This window comes from Denticeps clupeoides, chromosome 4 (assembly GCF_900700375.1).
Source record: "Denticeps clupeoides chromosome 4, fDenClu1.1, whole genome shotgun sequence".
Classification (NCBI taxonomy): Eukaryota; Metazoa; Chordata; class Actinopteri; order Clupeiformes; family Denticipitidae; genus Denticeps; species Denticeps clupeoides.
The window spans coordinates 32,153,289-32,175,452 of record NC_041710.1 but is presented as its reverse complement, the minus strand read 5'-3'; the positions used below and the strand labels follow the sequence as shown (position 1 = coordinate 32,175,452).

Sequence of the window (22,164 nt, the reverse complement as noted above, 5' to 3'; positions counted from 1 at the left end):
GCCACCACAGGAATAATCACAACTAGAAACCAAAATTCCAGAGGAAATTTTGATGGGCCTGTCCGGGCGTTTTTCGTAGGAGCGCGGGCATAACCCCCTGAGCTGGTCTCAGCTGTGCAATCAGGCGGTGCTATTAAAGTATCCGATAGAGCAGGCAGTGACGTGAAGTTTGTTGACGTTTAGAACATGTTAAAAAATAGCATGTTAGCATGTTAATATTAGCATGCTAACATCAAAAACGCTAACAGGGTGTGGCCAAGATGCGTCACTGTAAATTTGGTCATGTTTGGAGCATGTTAAAAAAAATTAGCATGTTAGCATGCTAATGCTAGCATGCTAACATCAAAAACGCTAACAAGGCGTGTCCAAGATGCGTCACGTTAAATTTGGTGATGTTTGGAGCATGTTTACCAATTAGCATATTAGCATGCTAATGCTAACATAAAAAATGCTAACAGGGCGTGGCCAAGATGCGTCATGTTAAATTTGGTGATGTTTGGAGCATGTTTATTAATTAGCATGTTAGCATGCTAATGCTAACATCAAAAATGCTAACAGGGCGTGGCCAAGATGCGTCACGTTAAATTTGGTGACGTTTGGACAATGTTGAAAAAATTAGCATGTTAGCTCAAGGCGTAGTATTAGGCGTCCCTAATAAAGTTGCTATAGGACAGGGCGTCCCTACTAAAGTGACTGATGGACCGGGCGTCCCTAATAAAGTGGTTGTTGGACAGGGCGTCCCTAATGAAATACCCGAAGGACAGGGCGTCCCTAATGAAGTACCCGAAGGACAGGGTGTCCCTAATAAAGCAGCCAAAGGACCGGGTGGTCTTAATAATGTGTTTGATTGTCATCCTAATGAAGCTGCTGGTTTAACCTGCCATTGAATCACAGTGCTGGCGCTGCTGCTGTATCAGTACCCCTTGTAGGACCCCCTTTGCTGGCAATGACACAGTAGCAGTACCACTTAAAAGGGGCCCCATTTTACCAATGCTACCAGTGCTAAAATTAGCATTCAATGCATTCTAATGGGAAAATGACCCTGTTTGAGCGTTAATAGCTCGGCCACGCCCAGTCCGATCGCTTATAAAAGTAATAGCACACCTCACACAATATAGTACTAATTTTTGATATATAGCACGCCGGTGTGTGTGCTTCGGTACGACCCGCATTAATTGCCGAAGAGTGAGGCTGAAATAATAATAAATAAATGTTTTTTTTTTTCACCCATTGACTTTTTAGTTTTTTCAAATTTGTGCATAATCCGTAAATCAGACAAACCATACGTCAAATCGTCGGTCTTGGTGAGATCTACGACACAACATCAAAATCTTTTTTTTATGTCAAACCATCTGGACACAAAGTCCAAAAAAGTCCAATTTTGGACTAGAATAATAAACGCGTTCCGAAAACGCTTTTTGGGGAATTGCGCGCCGACCGTAAATCCGACCGAGCCGAGCCATACGTCAAACCGTGCGGAAGGAAAAGCCGCACGACCTCACATGAAACTCGTGTGTGTGCTGGGAAGCGTTTCATCGCAAATTTTAAGAAACCAAATTTTTTCACACTTTTAATGTTTTGGTCACAATTTGTGGCCCTCCTGTAGTCCCCAAAGAAGCAATCAATATGTCATTTTGTGCCGAAGGCCTGACCTCTCTGTTTTTTTTGTGCGTCTCACGGTCTTTGTGTGGCAAACACAAATGCAAGACATGGCCTTTTTTGCCTTTTTCCATATTTCCCATGTTTTCCTGACAACTGTTGGTGGTAGCAACACATCCAATATGTCAGATTGTGTGTCTCGGCGAGGCCTTTGGCCTCGCCTCGACTCCCATGTCTCTAGCTTTTACGGCTTTTAACATTTTAACTTTTAACATAGTAGAACTGTTGAACGATTTCCTGTTTCGACCTACCGAGGGTTAACACACGTTTTGTATTTGCATCAAGATTTATTGGTTTAGCAGTTCTGGTGACGTATAGATATTGTCCAGGATGGAAGAAGCATAATAAAGGCACAATTATTTTATTGATACTCTGCTTCCTGTCATTCAGATCCAGTTGGTCAGGTTTGGTGGAGCAGGCAGGTCACCATCGTCCATAATGTAAAACATGTCAGTCCAGGGCCACGCATAATAAAAAAAAAAAAAAAAAAATCTGATGAAATATAAAGTGCTTAGAGCGGTCATCATCCAGAATGCACCACTCAGACTTGTGTGCTTTTCTCACGAACTGCAATCCCGCTCTGAACTCCTGGGGTTTGTGCTGTGTCCTCAGTAGACCAGTCCAGTTTTCATCAACATGCAGATACACACACAGACACACACACACGGAGGCTCAGTGCTCCTTGACTTTCTTCTGGTGCTTGATGTACTGCGCATCTGTGTTCAACAGTCTGTCCCACCAGGTGAAAGTGGAGCTGTAGTTCCCCACAAAGTTCATGTGGTGGAAGTCGTGGAAGCGCGCTCCCGCGTAGAATGGGATGAGGTGCAGTGGGTTCATGGGGATGTCGTAACCACTGCAGGGCACAGACAGAATCAAGAGTGAATCCAAATAAACCGTAACAGTCATGTCCCAACATCAACAGAAGAACGACCCGCTGGCAATTGACGTTTTTTTTTCTTCAACATTTCAACAACAAGGACAAAATGTTCCACCCACTACCAGGGGTCACTGTTATTAACGTCACCTGTCTGGTCATAATCTTATGGTGGACTGGGGTATATGCTGCATACAACAAACAAAACGTCATTTATGCTAACAGGTCAATGTTCTTTTTAAAAACTTAAACGCTTGTATGGTTTAAGATCAGTCTTAAGAAAGGCTTCTAATTAGATACCTGTGTACATCAATGGTTTCCAGCAGTCTGAAGGTGACCCACGCCCACAGGAGGACCACGTGGTTACAGAAGACCATGATGCCAATGAAGAAGCCGGCTCCCAGAATCAGGGTCTCTAATGGATGAGCGTATTCAGCCTGCATCCCGAATGGTGACTGAAGAAAGAAATGAAAAGGGCATTCCGGAACTGAAGTAAAGGATCTAGGTGTCATCATTGATGCAGGTCTCTCATTCAATTCACACGTAGATAATGTCACTAGAATAGCATTCTTTCACCTTAGAAATATTGCGAAAATAAGAAATATCATTTCAATGCATGATGCAGAAAAGTTGGTCCATGCATTTATTACATCAAGGTTAGATTACTGCAATGCATTTTTGTCTGGATGCTCTAGTAGGTGCATGAGTAAACTCCAGCTAGAATTCTTCAGCCAGAGTTCTAAATAGAACTAGGAAATTTGACCACATCACCCCAGTCTTACAATCACTGCACTGGTTACCCATCAAATTTAGCATTGACTACAAAATCCTACTTTTAACCTATAGAGCTCTAAATGATCTCACCCCGCAATACCGGAGTGAACTTTTGGTTCTTTACGAACCGCCACGCCCCCTTCGATCAATGGGTGCAGGGTCACTACTGGTACCAAGGTCACAGCTGGGAGCAGATCCTTCTCCTATAGAGCTCCGCAGTTGTGGAACGGCTTGCCTGTCAGTGTCCGGGACTCAGACACAGTCTCAGTGTATAAATCCAATCTGTTTTCTCTGGCCTAGACACTCATTTCACTTCACTTTGACGCAGTGTCAATTATAAAGTCCAGTTTATCACAGAGTCCCCCTGTTAGACACAGACAAAGTTAAATTCACCCTAGTTAGGCTGTCCTAGTTAGGGTACCGGGCCACTGTAGCACCAATATACCACTATAACCACATATTTCAGTATTGGTCGTACAGTGCAACCGCCTGCCGCTGCTTCTGTTTGTTTTCTCCGAGACATGGAATCAAGCACCCAGACTACTGGCAGACCCCAGTGAAGAGACCAGCAAATAAATCCTGGTTCCTGACAACTGCTAAACAAGGACATACCATGAAACAAACCAGAGGGTCATCACAGCCACCACCACCGTTACAACTACAGCTTCAGGGATCTTCAAGTGGACCAGTAACATCATTATGGACACGTAATCTAGACCATGACACTGGACTACATTCTGGACTTCTCCAACCCTACAACTGTAGGACTTATTATTAATTTGTACAAATCATCACCAGGCCTGCACTGACACCATTTGCAGGCTCACTCTACCCTGGAAGGGGTCCCTCTCTGTATCACTCCTTCCCAAGGTTTCTTCCTTTCTTTTTTTCTCTCTCCTAGAGTTTTTTGTGTGGAGTTGAGACATACATTGAGACATACTGTATGTGATTTTGGGCTATATAAGAAATAAATGTTGTTGTTGTTGTCTTTCGCCTGGTAGCGTACGTCTTTGAAAGGTGAACAAGTGTCTGAATGTTACTCACGGTGAACTCGTGGTGCACTTTGTGGATGTATTTGTAGATGCTGCGGTGGTGCATGATTCTGTGGAGGAAATAATGCCACGTGTCCTCAATTACAGCACAGCCAAAGCACTGAGCCAGAATATATGACCTGAGAGACAGACAGACAGGCAGGCAGGAAGAATCAGGTGAGGGGGACGAAATGGTCATGCCAGACTATGCTCTGTGCAGTGTGTGTGTCTGTGTCTCTCACCAGCGGGGCATGGAGTCCCAGTCATACGGGATGTTGAAGAACTCGGTGAAGTAGTATGTCCCGCAGATCAGCGGCAGCTGGATGCAGAAGTGATTGAACAGCAGCATCTTGAAACACTTCCACTGTTTCTCCCATGTCTCGGGTTTATCCTGCGCGCAGACCCCAAACATAACATTTCACTGACAACAAATGGGCTGCTAGAAGCCTGGTGGGTCAAACACAGACGACCATAAAGTTCCATGTTCAAACCCCACTTAATACCATTATGTCCCTGAGCAAGACACTTAACCCTGAGTGTCTCCAGGAGGGGACTGTTCCTGTAACAAATGATTGTAAGTCAAGCTGGATAAGGGACATCAACATAAACACATAGGAACTATTTAAAAATTCTCTTGAATGATATTAGAAGACAGACCGAATTTAGATGACCATCCCAAAAAGCTCTGTGTCAGTGTGTAAGTAACAAAATGAAAGCATATTTTGCATCAACTGGCCTCATATTTCTGGCATATAAAATTGTTTTGCAAATGAGGGATTTAGGATATTTTCTACTAGAGGTGGGAATCACTTCCAATATGGTATTATTCCTATCTGGTAGTAGCCTAGTGGGTAACACACTCGTCTATGAACCAGAAGACCAAGGTTCAAACCCCACTTACTACCATTGTGACCTTAGGGAAAGACACTTAACCCTGATTTGCTTTCTCCGAGAATATTTGATTTACTTTATTTAATTAGGCTTTTTCAGCAGTGATGACAGTAATATACATTTAAGGTCCAATGTCATGAAAGTGTCACGTTGTGAGATCATTTAACATTAATACCTCTAGCCTGTCTATGGTCCTGCAGTGGCTAGAAATGGCGATAGGTGTAAAGAGGTTTTTGTCGTCATAAGGGGATTTTTTTTTCTGGAAAATGCAGACACAACTTTCTGTCATTTCCACGAGTGCCCACTCACTTCTATAGGCCGCTCTCCTACTTGTCCCGCCTCTATATTCACTGCAACTGTGCATCCTGGGAAAATCTGGTGTGACTGGCTCAAAGAGACGTCGAAAAGAGACGTCATATAGAGTATTAGGGGACCACAAAAACCACTAAAAGCAAAAAAAATCTATTCATGTCAGGGGACCAAAAGGCTGTATCAGTAAACTGGAACAATGGCTTATGGAATAAACCTTCAATTATGTTGTAATTAAGAAATGTCCATAGCAGCGAAATCACATTATTACATAAGCAACGATGGCAGACGCCTATTTCCGAGTAATCATTAAGCTCAAGAACCTTCACCCACCTGTTGGATTTTGTACTTCTGCATGAAAGGAAGGAACTGGAACAAGAAGCCAGGCAGGCAGAAGAGGAAGTAGATGAACTCGTGGACGATGAGTGAGCCCCAGGTAGCAATCTGGAACTTTGTGTACCTCTGCAACATGTGGTCCCAAGCCTGATTCAGGGGCTGCTGGAGTGGGTTGGCGGGCAAGAGCGCCTCCACATACTCCACCGCCAGGACCGCAGAGGACAGAATGGTGGCTGTTCCGTTCACCTCCATGACGGCGCTACATGGGGAACAATTACAACACAAACGATTGAGGACCAGGTACCATCTTTCCCCATCAAAACGAATGATGACCCACGACCATGAACACAAACACACAATGTCCTAGGTCATGATTTTGTGTTGTCTTTTTGCACACTGTGAATGACAGAAGCTTTGTTATCTTGTCTCTCTATGTATGGTGAGATGAGAATAAAGCTGACTTTGACTTGATAGGATGCAGAAGCCATGTGGACACGTTGCATATAACCATTTATCATAAGACTTTCAGATCCAGGACTACCCAGTACATTATATTTATTCAAAATTATTCATATTATTCAAAATTATTCATGCCTGTAAGTTTTATTAGATGCATTTTTAATGTTTTGATGAATTATTTACACCCTCAGCTCCATGCGACCGTGCACGTCCACCAGAAAATGGTGGCGACCGACAGCAAATGTTCATATTACGTCAAAAGCGGCAGCTAATAGAGTGAAATATATATATGACGGTATTATTTATATATGTAATAAGGATAATTCAGCGAAAACTGACCTTGTTTCACGGAGTCGCGGCTACCCGGACGTGCGGACGCCGCGCGCGGCCGGTTTAATGTGCGAAACCCTGCCGCGCCGCGATTGGCTGAGGGCGAACTCCGACTGACGTCACGCAGCCCAGGCGCCGCGCTGATTGGATGATGCCATGGAGTGATGATAGTGAGACGGCGAGTTGCTGCGGCGACAGCGAATCAGAGCGGGGCGGCGTGTTAACACTGTGTCCACGCAGGCGAGGACGGTGGAGTGTCCTGCCAGGCGGGCCAATATGCGCCCGGGGGGCGTGTCCACAGAATCCACACATCATCATGAATACCATACGCATGTTTATTAATAACGATGTTACAGAAAAAATATATATACATATGAAATTTTTTTAAAAACCAGGACGGCAACATTCCATTCTACACTGACACAAGTGCAGGTTATATAATAAATTGTAAACATACATAATATTAACCATAATTAAAGTAATTTCAGAAAGAAAGAAAGACACTAGACCTCTTTATTGAGGTTTGGTCATTTTAGTGTAGGTGGCATACTGATCACAGCACATTCAAAATCCACTTGTAATACAGCAGTAGTAAAACTGAATGACATTGCACAGACGACGTTTCAAGAGACCCAGACCATGCAGATACAACTTTGTATCCAGGCAACCAGAGGTATCCCTCCTGCTTCATGCATGCGCCTAAACATTCCTGTTAAATAAAAAAAAACTCACCGATGGAATGCTCATACACACACACACACACACACACACACACACTCAGCAGCGCACTCAATATTCTGCTATTCAGCTCAATTTGGCATCTGAACTATCAAAACTACTTCTTCATTCAATAGTGAAAAACAAGTAGTCCAAACAAAACAAAAAATCATCAGCATATACACATCTGTCCAGCGACAATCTGTCCGATCAGACAATTAGTAAAGTACTTCCTTCAGTCCGACAGACAAACTTAAATTGACCGCGAGCGCAAAGCGGGTCCTATCCACGCCAGAGGCTCCGTGTTCAGGCAGAAGGGAGTCAGGACTCCATTCTACAGTGCTCCACCAGCTCAGTGCAATAATCCTCGTCCACACTCCCAGACAAAGAGAAAGAAAGGAGCAAAGAGAAGCAGAGGTGGGAAAGAAAGAGTAAGAAGGTGTTGTGGAATTGGGGAATGATAAGACAGGTCAGTCCAGGGTTATGGAAAGTAATGACCGTAAGGGGCAGGGAGTGAAAGAAAGAGAGAGAGAGAGAGAGAGAGAGAGAGGAAGGGAGGGAGGGAGGCCAGTCTCCTCTGCACCGCCTTCAGCTGAACCTGCTTCAAGGAGGTTTAAGCCTCCAAATGAGCTTCAGTCAAACTGAGCCAATGGTTTGAGATCAACTGATGCCAACACCATCATAAGGGCTTGTCAATCATGGCCACACCTAAAAAAAAAAAAAAAAAAAAAAACAACAACACACATCAATTATCACTCATATCAGTGAAATTTATGACTTTTAAAATGCCTCTTGATGGCAGCATTTCTCCATGTCTGAGAAACTTTGTACTTTGGCTCCCTTTTGCTATTTGTTTATCTAGTATAATCAATGTGTGTATGTGTGACACCTTACATTGTGCTGGTGTGGTAAGTTGTCTGATCTTTGTGTAGTATACATTTTCTTCAAGTATTGCTTAATCACGTTCTCGCTCACCAGCATAGCTCCTTCCTGTGCTCATGCAGGTGGGCAGCATGGTCCATTTATCTGTGGTTGGGCTGTAGAACTCCACTGAAGCCAAATTACAGGTGCCATCGTCCCCGCCGACTACATACAGTAGGTTACTGACTGCACAAACACCTTAAAAACACACAGACTGCATTTTTATACTGTCTGCAGAGAACAGGCTGACAGTTCATGCTTTGATGGTGACAAGTCCAGAACGTTCCATAAAGCAGTGATGTCTCTCCAGTCTCGCTGTACCATCTGGATATCACAGTACAATCTGGTAGTGACTCTCCTATGTCAGTACCTATCCTTGTCTTCCTGTCATATTAATTAAGTCAAGTATTAAGACAAGTGTCGAGTGTAAATCACAGTACTAAAAACAACTTAATTAATGCCGATAATTAATTTTATAGGGCCATATAATGGCGGGGTGGACGGGATGATGACCTCACACCTCCAGGGTTCTGCCTTTAGAATCCAGGCTCTGACTTTGTGTGGGCAGTTTTGACGCTCTACATATGTTGGTGTTGGTTTCCTCCGGGTTCTACGGTTCTTCCTTGCACTGCTTAAAGGTATGCAGACTAGGTGGACTGGTGAATCTAAATTGGCTATGGGTGCACGTGCGTGAATGAAAGGTGTATGCTGGGTTAATGCATCTGTGCATCCAAAAGTGGGGGAGAGTGGGACAGATGTAATTACCTGCATTTCTGCGGCACATGTTCATGTCTGCCACCTGCCTCCAGGTGTTGGAGGATGGGTCGTATACCTCACAGCTCTTACGCACCAACGGGCCATCATGGCCTCCAACTGCATACAACAAGCCCTTCAACACCCCCACACCTGCATGCAAGAAATTGTGTCTTAACACAACAAAAGAATAACAACAAATGTGGTTGCACGTTTCACATTTAAAGTCGTCATTTGAAATAATCAGTTTCAAAAGTAGCTGTAATTAACTACCTTTGTATAATTATTTCTGAAACACAGAACAAAATACAGAAAGATATTTTATCAAAAAATATATAATTGATGGCTAACACTATAATTAATCATTCTGGAAGGGTTATAACTATATTTTTTTCTAGTGGCTTGTCTCAATTTTAGTTTTAGTCTTGTCTTTGCGTCAAGCTTCTTTAGTTTTTATTAGCCTTAGTCATGTCCAGACTCATTTTAGTCTAGTCAAGTTTCACTCGACTAAAAGTCTGAGCATTTTAGTTTTATTTTAGTCAGAATTATCCATGAATATTTTTGTCTAGTTTCAGTCAATGAGAATTGATGACATTTTAGTCAAAGAAAATTTAATTTTATTATTATAATTGTATAAAATAGTATTGTTTATATAAAAAAATATGAAAGTAACGCAATTCCATTTAACCCAATCAATATTGTACAAGTACATCTTATTATTATTATATTATAGACTCAAGAAAAGTTAATCTGATTTGTTCCATGCTTTTCAACCACACATTCAGTTGTCTTTTACACTTTATTGTAAAGAAAGTGATCACTTCGTAATTTTTTCCAGTCATTTGTTCACCCAACAGAAATATCCTGAAATAAAATGAATGCTATTATTTCATATTGCAGAAGTGACGTTTTGATGACGTCAATTAAATTAAACGAAAATCAAGATATTTTAGTGTAGATTTTTTCATCTTGAAAACCCTATTTGGTCTAATTTTTATTAATATCTAATTTCTACGACACTTTTAAACAGTGGCAATTGTGAGTTATAATGTTGTGCTAACACCATGTGTGCATTTCATACCTGCTCCACTACGCCGTGTACCCATCTCTGCTACGTAGCTCCATTCGTTAGTATTTGGGTTGTAGGCCTCTACGGTACTCAAACACTGACGTGTTGCCCCATCATATCCACCAACTGCATACAGGATTCCTGCAAAAGTACGCATTGGTCAGGAGAAGGTTTTCCTTTCACTACATTGTAGACCGTAAATGAGCCTACGCTCTGTAAGCAGATGCATTTATTATTCAGCACTACTGCCAAAACAGAGAACCTTAAGCAGTGAATTCTGTGAAAGGTTATGTTCTCTTTGAAAGATAATAAACTTTTCGATTATATTACTGTGTTTGTGAAGATCCGTACCTCCTACCACACCCACTCCCACACTGCTCCGGCGGGTATTCATGGGGAGGATGTGAAACCATTCATTAGCTTTAGAGTTATATGCTTCTACTGTAGCCAAACCTGTGAATCAAGCACCAACATCATTACATTTCACATATATTGTGCGCATGGAGGTTATTGTTGTCTTTGTGCAGTTCACAAATTATTTGCAAATAGTGAATTTAAAAAGTGCACACAACCCTGATAAAATAGTATTTCATTAGACCACTATAAATCATTTCAATCCATTCAAATGATCATAAACACAAAACATATTTCATTACACGAAACATAGTGACTATGAAATAACAGGTCAATAATTTGTTTTGTAAGTTTAATAAACTCGGGGTTTTTCACTACAGAAGGTGGCATAGTGAACTTTACTACATAGGGATCTTGTTCGTATGAATTCAGAAATAAGCACGCATGGTGTCAGGAGGCGGAGCTTCATCTGCTGCACTGAACCTGAGAGGCGGGTTCCATTTTTATGACGATCAGACTAATGACAAAATTCAATGATTTGATGCAACTGTAAACCTATTAATAAAGACATGTTGAATACATATACTGAATACAGATGTCCATTATTCAGCATATGGTGTTAATTTTATGTTTGTGCATGTCCTAGAAGAGAAATTAGAAAAATCATGGTTTCCAAGTCATTTTGGAAAATAATTTTTAAAAAGCAGTAGCTTCTACACTGTCGTCAACAAATTAAAATATTAGGGAAATATTACAGTTGGGATGAAACCATCCACCCAGTTACTGTCAAAGCCATGTATCATGCCTTAGGGTTGTTTTTCTTCTGGGGCTGGGGCTTTTGTCAAGGTAGAGGGGTGACCTGAAGAGCACAAGAGACACCCTCGTAATCTGTCAGATTTGGAAGAGTACAAGGAAATCAAGATTGACTGCTGTAATTTATCAATGTATTAATGTGCACGCTAATGCAACCAGCCTAATGTAGATTTTTTTTGTTGTACTTTTAAATATGTATATGGTATAGGTCATATTAAAGATGAGAAATATTATATTGCGGCCTCATTTTTGATGTCACAAAAACCTGTAATTTTAACAGGATTGTGTACAATGTATGTTTGTACCTGTGCTACCATCAAAGCCTCCAACGGCATAGAGAAGTCCATTGAGCACGGCTGCTCCCAGTGTTGAGCGGCGGTCCTGCATGCTGCTGACACAGCACCACTCATCCTTGGCCAGATCATACGCATCCACTGTACGAACTCGCAACGAGCCGTTAAATCCTCCTACGGCATACACCAAACCACCCATATACACCACACCTGTACAGAGAAAGCACACAAACTTTACTGCTGCATTCACTGGATACATTATGTGTACATATGAGAGGCACAGAACGCTCTACAAGGCCAGAGGAAAGGAACACACTACAAGCCAGAGGCACGGAACGCTCTACGACGAAGAGGCACGGAACGCTCTACGACGAAGAGGCACGGAACGCTCTACGGCGAAGAGGCACGGAACGCTCTACGGCGAAGAGGCACGGAACGCTCTACGGCGAAGAGGCACGGAACGCTCTACGGCGAAGAGGCACGGAACGCTCTACGGCGAAGAGGCACGGAACGCGCTCCAACGAAGAGGCACGGAACGCTCTACGACGAAGAGGCACGGAACGCTCTACGACGAAGAGGCACGGAACGCTCTACGACGAAGAGGCACGGAACGCTCTACGACGAAGAGGCACGGAACGCGCTCCAACGAAGAGGCACGGAACGCGCTCCAACGAAGAGGCACGGAACACTCTACAACGAAGAGGCACGGAACACGCTACAACGAAGAGGCACGGAACACGCTACAACGAAGAGGCACGGAACACGCTACAACGAAGAGGCACGGAACACTCTACGACGAAGAGGCACGGAACACTCTACGACGAAGAGGCACGGAACGCTCTACGACGAAGAGGCACGGAACGCTCTACAACGAAGAGGCACGGAACGCTCTACGACGAAGAGGCACGGAACGCTCTACGACGAAGAGGCACGGAACACGCTACAACGAAGAGGCACGGAACACTCTACAACGAAGAGGCACGGAACACTCTACAACGAAGAGGCACGGAACACTCTACAACGAAGAGGCACGGAACACGCTACAACGAAGAGGCACAGAACACTCTACGACGAAGAGGCACGGAACACTCTACAACGAAGAGGCACGGAACACGCTACAAGCCTGTCTCAAAACAACCAGCTAGATGCAAACCAGTCTGGCTTCAGAGCAGGTCCTTCTACAGAGACAGGCTGTTTCTGAGAGGCAACATGTGGCCAGATCAGCAAAACTTATTCTCCTCAACCTCTCTACATCATTTGATACAATTAAACACAAGACGCTCCTGTCCATCTTGTAAAGACTTGGAATTAGGTGCTCAACCTTAGGTGAAAAGGTTTGTTTCCTGCCTTGATGGTAAGCAGTGTCTTACCAAGTGACTTGGATCCACATCTGCTTCATGCAGACTATCCACCGGTGTCCCTGAGGGCTCAGTACTTGGTCCTCTCCTTTACATAACCCATGTGAGGTGAGTTATGTGCCAACAACACATAACTCATCTTCTCTTTTCCTCCCTCAGATGTGCATGACGATGTCTAACTGACATTCCATCTAGCAGATTCTTCACCTCATCATGACCTTGCTATCTACCTGAACAACTCTCAGATCTCTCCTTATACAACTGCACGCAACCTTGGAGTAACTACAGACAAACAACTCTCCTTCTCGACTTACATCACCAATCTTTCCCACTCACGTAGATTCCTTCTCAACAATATCAGATGGATCCTCTCTTATCTATCAAAACAGGCCACCCAGATATTTCTTCAATCCCTCTAATGACTGGATTACTGTAACTCCCTTCTATCAGGTCTACCTCTGATTGCCATCTGGCCTCTACAACTAATACAGAATGCAACAGCAAGACTAGTTTTCAACCTTCAAAAATTGCTACGTTCCCTCCACTGGCTCCCGGTAGCTGCACGCATCAGGTTCAAAATACAGATGCTGGCCTACAAAGCCAAACATGGGGTTTCACCATCTTATCTTATTATACCTCGCACTGCACCTCACACTCTCCAACCCTGCTCACCTGGTCCCTCCACTGCTGAAGGTACAAGGAAGACACTCATCTAGACTCTTCTCTGTCTTGGCCGCTAGGTGGTGGAATGAACTTCCCCTCCAAGGTCGGAACAGCTCAGTCGCTGAGTATTGTCAAACTTTTTTGTGTTACTTTTTTATAGTCTGACTTATGCAAGGAAAAACTACAACAGTGGGAATAAACCAATTGTATTCATGGTTTGAGTCCTTATGAACCAGAACTGAAAACTTCATTTATGGTAACATGAAAGCACGTTGTAATGTGCTCTGGATAAGGGAGTCTGCCAGATGCAGAAGCACGATACACGCTACAAGGCATGACACCTAACGGGTGAGTAAGTGGACCTCTAATCAGAAGGTTGTGGGTTTGAATCCCGAACTGCCAAGTTGCCACTATGCAAAGTACCGTCCCCACACACTGCCAGAGGCACGACACGCGCTACACCCAGTGTTGACCAGAAGAGGAAGGTTTAGAAGTGCTGGTTGGATGATTAAACAAATCTCACACAGAATGTCGGGGCTACAGTCTGGAAGAGAGAGCTACAGAGGCACAGCGTAATGGTCTGGGAGTAAAAAAAACCCTAAAACGATTATCCATTGACAGAAAACTAACTTTATACACTTTGGAAAATCAAACAAATTAACCTTGACTGACAGCATACCTAAGCCTAGAGGGGTAAATATGAACTCTGGCACGCAACTTCAATGTTTCTTAATTGAAAAAATGTTACTTACTGCTTAGCCCAGGTGGAAAAATATGTGGATTGTTTAACTAAGTAAAGTGAATTAGTGTATAGGTGTATAGAATAGATGTCTATTACTCTGAACAGCTAATACACAATTGAGACGATCTGGGTTTACCTGCTCTGCATCTTCTGGTTGGAAGCTCAGCCACCTGATACCAGCGTTCTTCTTCAAAGTCGTAGCACTCCACGCTGCGTATAGCTTTGGGAGCTTGGCCACCCACCACAACCATTACCTATAAGACAGAAACAATATACTGTATAATATGTATTGCACATATGTAAACCACAGGAAACCATACGTTGTAATTTCTGGTATATTTATTTTTAAAAAATAGTTTATAAAGTCATAGAAAAAATATTTTGAGTCAATTTTGGAGGGTCAATTTTAAAGAGACTAATTTTTCTATATTTAATCTATTACATATCCAACACACTATGCAAACAAAAATTGACATTCATGTGCCTGATGAGTGTATGCAAACTATATATTTACAAATCTTATAATCTTATATGCACACACTGCACACACACACACACACACACACACACACCTTGGGGTAGCTCAAAGGTGTCCTCATGCGTGTTCTGATGGTCTTCATCAGGGATCTCTGGTCTACAGGCAGCAGATGGTACTTCATAGCTTCAATCAGGTAGTCCTTGCACGCACTGCTGTTCTTTACTAGGGTTTCCTCCTCCACTCTCTACAGCACAGGTAAACACAGTGCAGTTGATTTCAATAGAGTTCTAAGCAAAGTCCTTTTCAAGATTAAGCAGAGGCATGTCAATTCGGACCTCTCACCTGTACAAGGTACTCCCTGGAAAGCAGCGGCAGTCGCACATGCTCCATCAGGTGAGCCATGTGCTCCTGCCTTACATCTTTATCATGCGTCACCCAGGCTATAACTGCCTCAAACACCTGCAGATACAAATAATCATTTTGTTTAGTTCTGACACTGGAGTATATATTTGGTGCTCCATGTGGGGGCAGTGGTGGCCTAGCGGTCAAGGAAGTGGCCCCGTAATCAGAAGGTTGCTGGTTCGAATCCTGATCTGCCAAGGTGCCACTGAGGTGCCACTGAGCAAAGCACCGTCCCCACACACTGCTCCCCGGCCGCCTGTCATGGCTGTCCACTGCTCAGGGTTAAATGCAGAGGGCAAAGTTTACTGTGTGCACCGTGTGCTGTGCTGCTGTGTATCACATGTGACAATCACCTCACTCTTTTATTTAGAGTTATATGCTTCTACTGTAGCCAAACAATGCAATACCCAGTCTTCAGGAAATTCTGATTAAAAATTAGAAAAAAAAAAACAGACAACACATATTCATTACTGGTCTGAATGTGTTAGTATGTGGTTCCTGTCGTGTCCTGGGAACATTTCCTTCAAATAAGAAAAAAGCTAACAAGGCCAAGAAGTGATCACAAATACCAAGGGCTAATAAATCAATTCACAGTGATGTAACAATACACTCAACTCATGATTCAATAAAAATAAGAAGTTACCAATACAATTTTCGACTGACAGAACGTGCTGTAACAGGGTTTTTGCAGGTTTAAGGAGACCTCATTTAAGACTTTTTAAGACCACTTTAAAGGCCACTTTCATCAGAAACTGCCAGGGTCAGATGCTCTTCTAGAATACAATATGAATTGGATTTTATCTTAAGTAATATATTATTATTTGATATATTAACCCTTTGTTATCTTTTAGCTTTGTCAATGTTACCAGACTCATATTACCTGTACTGCAACAAGCAACTAGGGGCCGACTGCGATTTGGTTTCCTCGAATCGTGCTGCACGATTCGAGGAAATAAGTAATAATGAAATTACTGAGATCAACATGGTAATGCCACTTGCTTGCCTATCAAAAAAAAAAAAAAACATATAAAATTAATAATTATTAATTACATCCCTGCAAATACTTTACACAGTAGATCAGTTTAATAAAAATAAAGAAATCAATTAATAGTTTTTCAAAAATGTTTTAGATGCTGATACAAATTTACAAATGTTGTTGCATTTTTAACTATAAGTTCACTGTCACCCATTCCCACCCGGACTATCGATGTGACCTCACAAATGTGCTGCTGTACAGGGTGGGTGTGGCCTTTGGATAAAATTCTGTGAAAATAAACCCCCTGCAATTATAAATAATCTGTATTTACATTTACAGCATTTACCAGACGCCCTTATCCAGAGCAACTTACAATCAGTAGTTACAGGGACAGTCCCCCCCCTGGAGACACTCAGGGTTAAGTGTCTTGCTCAGGGACACAATGGTAGTAAGTGGGATTTGAACCTGGGTCTTCTGGTTCATAGGCGAGTGTAGGCTACACTAGGCTACTACCACCCAGTCCCACCCATATGCAGTCACCATCACCTGACAATGGTGGCTCCTCTGAGATCAATACAATTTTCTGATTCTGAAACTCCTCTTCATTTCCAGGCATGTGGACAGCATGACCCAGGTGTAACCAAAAACCACAACCAGAACCAGAACCATGTGACCAACAACTAATCTCTACAACTAACAACTAATCAGAGATTTGTGCAGGCTTTCAATGTAGGATGACATTTGCAAGCACTACAGATGGGCATTGATACACCTCTATTAATGAAATATCTGGGTACCTTCTCCTCGGATGAAATGGTTAGCTTGTCACTGGCAATAAGGCTGCAGACCTGATCCATGCCCAGACTGAGAAACTCCTCGGATTGGACCACCTCCGAAAAGTGCTGCTCTGTAGAGAGGAGAGAGAGGAGAAATCACAAATACCCTGAAATGGGCAAAAGACAGACTGTAGATGAGATATCCTCACTAGAAATTAGAATTCTGAAAATTTTAAATAACATTTAATCTTATTTAGCTTGAACAGAAGGCTCACCATTTCTGATAGCTGCAATTATATAATGTGAAGCCAAGAAAAAAAACACACACACACACACACACACACACACACACACACACACACACATATATATATATAAATCCTAACTACAAATTCTGTTTACAACTACATGCTCAGTTTAGTGTCAGTATAAGATTTGCAATGATGGAATACTACAACAATGACCTTTTTTTGTAAATGTATGACTTTTTCATCACACAAATTTACAACATTTATATAAATGCATGTGAGTGGAGCGAGGACTGGATCAGGTAGAACTGGGTTTTATTTTATTTCATCTCTCTGTTTTGTGAATTCAGCACAGACCCATGTTATTACTGAGCATCTAACATGCAAGAGACCTGTCTGAAGATTTCCCTCCCACAGTGTCGAACACAAAAGCGAAAGCTAGTTATACACACACACACACACACATACACACACAAACACACACCTGCATATGTATTGGCCTGCATGAGCAGATCTGTACAGGCATGTAGATCAGCAAAGGCTCGAATGCCCAGGCAGTTGGTTGGGTGCAGTTGAGAACTTAGAAACTCACAGCACGCCTTCTTTACATCTGACAACTGAAGCAAGCCAGCAGCCGGTAACAATACCTGTAGAAACACACACACACACACACACACACACACACACATATATATATAATAGTCAACATGCTTTCATCCATCAACTGTAGAAAACCAGCTATAATCATCTGTATTATATAAATACATTTCAGAAATAACAGAGATATTTTGCTGGTCCATGCAAGAAAAAAATATTTATTTACAAAATATACTGTGTAAAAAAAATATATTCTCAATAGCCATAATTATGCAGAATCCTATTCAGGGCACTGGGCAGACGCCACTCACACACTCACACCTTCGAGTCGCCAGTTCATCTAGAGCACATGCATTTGGCCAACAGGAGGAAACTGGAGAACCTGGAGGAGAGCGCGCTGCCTAGTTCAACTCAGGGTGGTTGACGCAGGATGCGCGCACACGCATACACAGAATCAACGAAGAAACTGGAGAACCCAAGCAAACTCCACACACACACACACAAATCCAGAGCCTGGATTCAAACTCACTAACTTGGAACTATGCATGAAAAAAAAATTAAAACTAGACCAAAAGATTTTAGTCACTGTGTTTTTCCAGGATAGGGTTGTTTAAGAATTCTTATTACTTTAGTAGTTTTAATTTTCTTTACTATTATTTGCGATTATGTCATGTGGAAAAAATTTCAGAAATGCAAGTGTGTGTGTGTGTGTGTGTGTGTGTGTGTGTGCACACCTGTACATTCTCCTCCGTAACCTGGATCTCAGCGGTGTAGATGTAGTCGATCAACATGCCCAGCATCCAGCCGTCCATCTCTTTAATGCGCACGCGCTTCTGCTTACTCTCACTCATCTCACCTGCAACACACACACACACACACACACACACACACACACACACACGCATTAATGCACACGCAGAACGAACGCCGCAGCTTGCTGGAACGCTTGATGAGCTGTGTGTTTAAAGGACAGAAAGACAAGTTGTTGGGTTTTGACCATTACTATGAACATGTAGATGTGCACTACCTGTAAACATGGCGTGGAAGTACGGACTCCCAGCAGCCAGGACCACCCTATGAGCAGAGATCTCCACATCCTCAGCCACTATCACCACATCACACAGCAGATTCTGACTGTTAAAGGTGCGCACACACACACACACACACACATTCTAAGAAACCGCATGGCGAAATGCAAACCATCAGATCTGTGTGCGTGTGAGTATGTACCTGCGAAGTTCATTCATGATGCGAAAAGCTTTCTTCATGTGCCGGGGGTTTATGGTGATGGGACACTGTTTCTCTGACACATCATCCTTCAGCTCGTGGGAATTGTGTGCACAAAGCTTAGTGCATCTGCAAAAAATGTATTTAAAAAAAAAAAAAGCATTGCATTAATAAACTACAGTGTGTACTGTAACATTGTGTGTTTGGTAAATGCAAGTTAAATTGCCTTGATCTTCCAAGAAACCATTTTTTAAAATTTATGAAATAAATTAAATTTTTATTATTTTAATTCTACTGAATTCTATGTTTTCCGTATTTTTCACCTGAAACTCTGTGATTATGGAGTGGATGGGGACAACTCCCTGTTAATCACCGTTACACAACATGCTTGGGCCTTTACTTTTGTATTATGTAGATAATATGTGCATTTCATGCAGAAAAATATTTTACACATTCTTCCATTTGTAAAATAAAAGTGCTTCACGTTTGACCTCAACATAAAAAATTTAGCAAATGAATAAAATTCGGGAAGACCTTGAATACTCGCATAATAAACTGGAACCCCGATATTAAAACCACGTTTTGAATCAGCTGATTTGTTTGCATGGCCAAGAGTTTGCTGAACAGCACAAGGTTTGCAAAGTTCGCGTGGAACCGTTCATGCAATCGGTTCGGATGTTTACATCGTGTTGGTGTGTGCGAACAACGCGACTCAACTGAAAACCCGGGTAATGGGCTGCAACAACCAGAAACACGAATTCTACACAATTCCATGTTTCACAACAGATTCCTCATGGTGGATATCATAAGGCCTTAGTTATGCGTCAACACAATTAAATGTGCTGTTTTCAGAAATAGTTTATGGCGTTCTTGCTTTATGACGCTGCTGCACTGTGCTCGGTTCGAGGCGTGGTTTTCTCATCTCCCGGTAGGGCGATAATGTTGTCTGGACTGTCAAGAGACTGATAAGATGAACTTTTCCTCCATTCCCGCTTTGAGTCTGTGTTTGGAAGGGGCAGACTGAACAATGCGCAGCGGTCAAAGTTCAACACATTTCAACCGTGCGCACAAGCCGTAGAAAATAATGTAGTGCATGTCGCGTTCGGCCTGAAAACGGCTCCTTCTGCCTTATGGCGCTGAACAATAATCATGTGACCGGATCCTGCTGAATGTCATTGTGAAACACTGCAGCACAGCACACGGTGTCACAGTGAAATGTGTCCTCTGTATTTAACCATCACCCTTGGTGAGCAGTGGGCACCATGACAGGCGCCCGGGGAGCAGTGTGTGGGGACTGCGCTTTACTCCGTGGCACCTTGCTGATTAAGGGTCCGCTTCCTTACCCGCTAGGCCACCACTGCCCCTTTTTTACTCAGGATTAGGGTGATGTAAACTGGAAAAAAATCCCCATCTTGAATGCATTGTTCTAGGCATAAATGTGCTCTGTTTTTTTCTGAATTAACTTAATATGGCCGTCCTAATTGAGAGGATGTTCAGACAGAAAAGCAGTGAAAACGATCTACTGGACGGTTTCTCTCCAGGACCAGTGGGATTCTTTAAACATACACGATGATGCACGCTATGGTCCGGGTGCCAAATACAGAATAAGACGGGATGCCTGAAACTCATTCCGTATTTACGGTGATTCCCTGCAGATCACATCAAGCTGCATTTCCCAGGGTCCCGACCCGACCTACTGATATATAACCCGACCTGATCCATAGGCCGCACATGTACAGCAGAGACGTCTGAAGGGAGGTTCAACATCTGATGGGCTGGAAATCTTCTGAAAAATATCCCCAAATATCATATTCTCACCCGTGACCCACCCTCATTAAAGACATTATTTTGCGGCTCGATCCCTCCAAGCCTTCTCCCTCATTTATGGCTAAACAGTTCAAAAGGAAAGTGAAGGGCACCATTTTATTAGTATTTTCTGAATTGAACTTCTGTATATTTCGTTTCGTTGTTTAAAGTTGTTTAATAGGAAGCACTAGAAGAAAACGGGCGATTGATATTTTAGCCCGAAATCTCTGTCGAGCACGCCGTGTTTATATGGGAGCTGCTCACAGGATTGATTATGTTGTCCGTCTAGAAAAACAGAGCAGGATTTATTATAATAATTTACTATTATTATTTATTGAGTGAAATCGTTACACCTCTGTGGGTTTGAGCAGTGATGATGAATGAATGTGTAGGATTTTACTTCTTCCTACTTGTGTTTGAAATGAGCAAAACAATCTTAATCAGCATGGCTTCATCACCATCTTCATCCTCATCACCGACTAAGCTAGAAATATAGTTACATATAAATATATATAAAGCTTCTCCGGTTCGGCTGTGTACTTTTCTACCGGCATCAACAACACCTCCAAAATGGCGCCACAGACAACAGAGCCACGTGACTGACAAAGACGGCCCGTCACTCCCTGCCAATCACGATGCCGGGCGAGGACGGTGGCGGTACGCGGGATCCGGGCTCCCTCGTAGCGCCCCGGGAGGAAAGTGCAGGAACGACGGGGAGCGAAGAACAACACACCTGGCCGCGCTGCGCCTGCGCATGCGCAGCAGCCACCGCGCTGGAACAAATGTCGAAGGCTGAATAAACAGCAGCACGAGTTCACCTCCGACCCCGATACACACAGCGGAAAGAGGCAGACAGGCAGAGAGAGAGACAGGCAGACAGACAGAGAGAGAGAGAGACAGGCAGACAGACAGACAGAGAGAGAGACAGACAGAGAGAGAGACAGGCTTACATTGGGTGTATATCCATAGTGCTGCTTCTCGTCAGGGTGACAGCACCGACCTGCATCGCCACTCCATCGCCCTCCCTACACACCGACTCCCCGATCTGCGTTACCAGTGCGGTGAACCAAGCTCCGGTCCATCACCGAGAGCCGCCTTGTCGGTGAGCCGGGACACGTCGTGTCGGTTCTGCAGCTGCCCTGGCTGTGCCCTGGCCGAGCGGTGAACGGGCTACCTGTTGTTGTGTTTTTTTTTTTTGGTGATGAAAACGAGGATCGAGGGCAAAGACTCTCCCGGTGGGGCGAGGAGGCGCGGTGGGAGGTGGTAGCCCCACCTGCTGGTGGAGGACGGGTACTGACACACCGATGC

At 43.2% G+C, this 22,164-nt stretch overlaps 2 protein-coding genes across 4 annotated transcripts; both read right to left on the bottom strand.

Annotated features, from left to right (window-relative positions):
- Positions 1–1,974: 1,974 nt before the first annotated feature.
- On the bottom strand, positions 1,975–6,732 carry msmo1 (methylsterol monooxygenase 1). The gene is made up of 6 exons (XM_028977890.1): positions 6,673–6,732; positions 5,872–6,133; positions 4,581–4,729; positions 4,352–4,478; positions 2,834–2,988; positions 1,975–2,512 (listed from the first exon to the last, which is right to left on the bottom strand). Exons 2-6 carry the CDS (start codon positions 6,124–6,126, stop codon positions 2,332–2,334), a joined length of 867 nt encoding a protein of 288 aa, XP_028833723.1. The 5' UTR covers positions 6,127–6,133; positions 6,673–6,732; the 3' UTR covers positions 1,975–2,331.
- Positions 6,733–7,006: 274 nt separating this feature from the next.
- On the bottom strand, positions 7,007–22,053 carry klhl2 (kelch-like family member 2). 3 transcript variants are annotated; one of them, XM_028975094.1, is made up of 15 exons: positions 21,807–22,053; positions 19,054–19,179; positions 18,851–18,957; positions 18,558–18,679; positions 17,711–17,873; positions 17,000–17,109; positions 15,167–15,283; positions 14,919–15,068; positions 14,483–14,600; positions 11,596–11,793; positions 10,475–10,576; positions 10,136–10,264; positions 9,067–9,207; positions 8,356–8,499; positions 7,007–8,088 (listed from the first exon to the last, which is right to left on the bottom strand). In XM_028975094.1, the coding sequence occupies exons 1-15, from the start codon at positions 21,860–21,862 to the stop codon at positions 8,060–8,062; spliced, it is 1,812 nt and encodes a 603-aa protein (XP_028830927.1). In that variant the 5' UTR covers positions 21,863–22,053; the 3' UTR covers positions 7,007–8,059. The 3 variants fall into 3 exon arrangements, with proteins under 3 accessions (XP_028830927.1, XP_028830929.1, XP_028830928.1); XM_028975096.1 differs by having other exon boundaries at positions 18,851–18,928; XM_028975095.1 differs by having other exon boundaries at positions 18,851–18,897.
- Between the last annotated feature and the right edge of the window lie 111 nt (positions 22,054–22,164).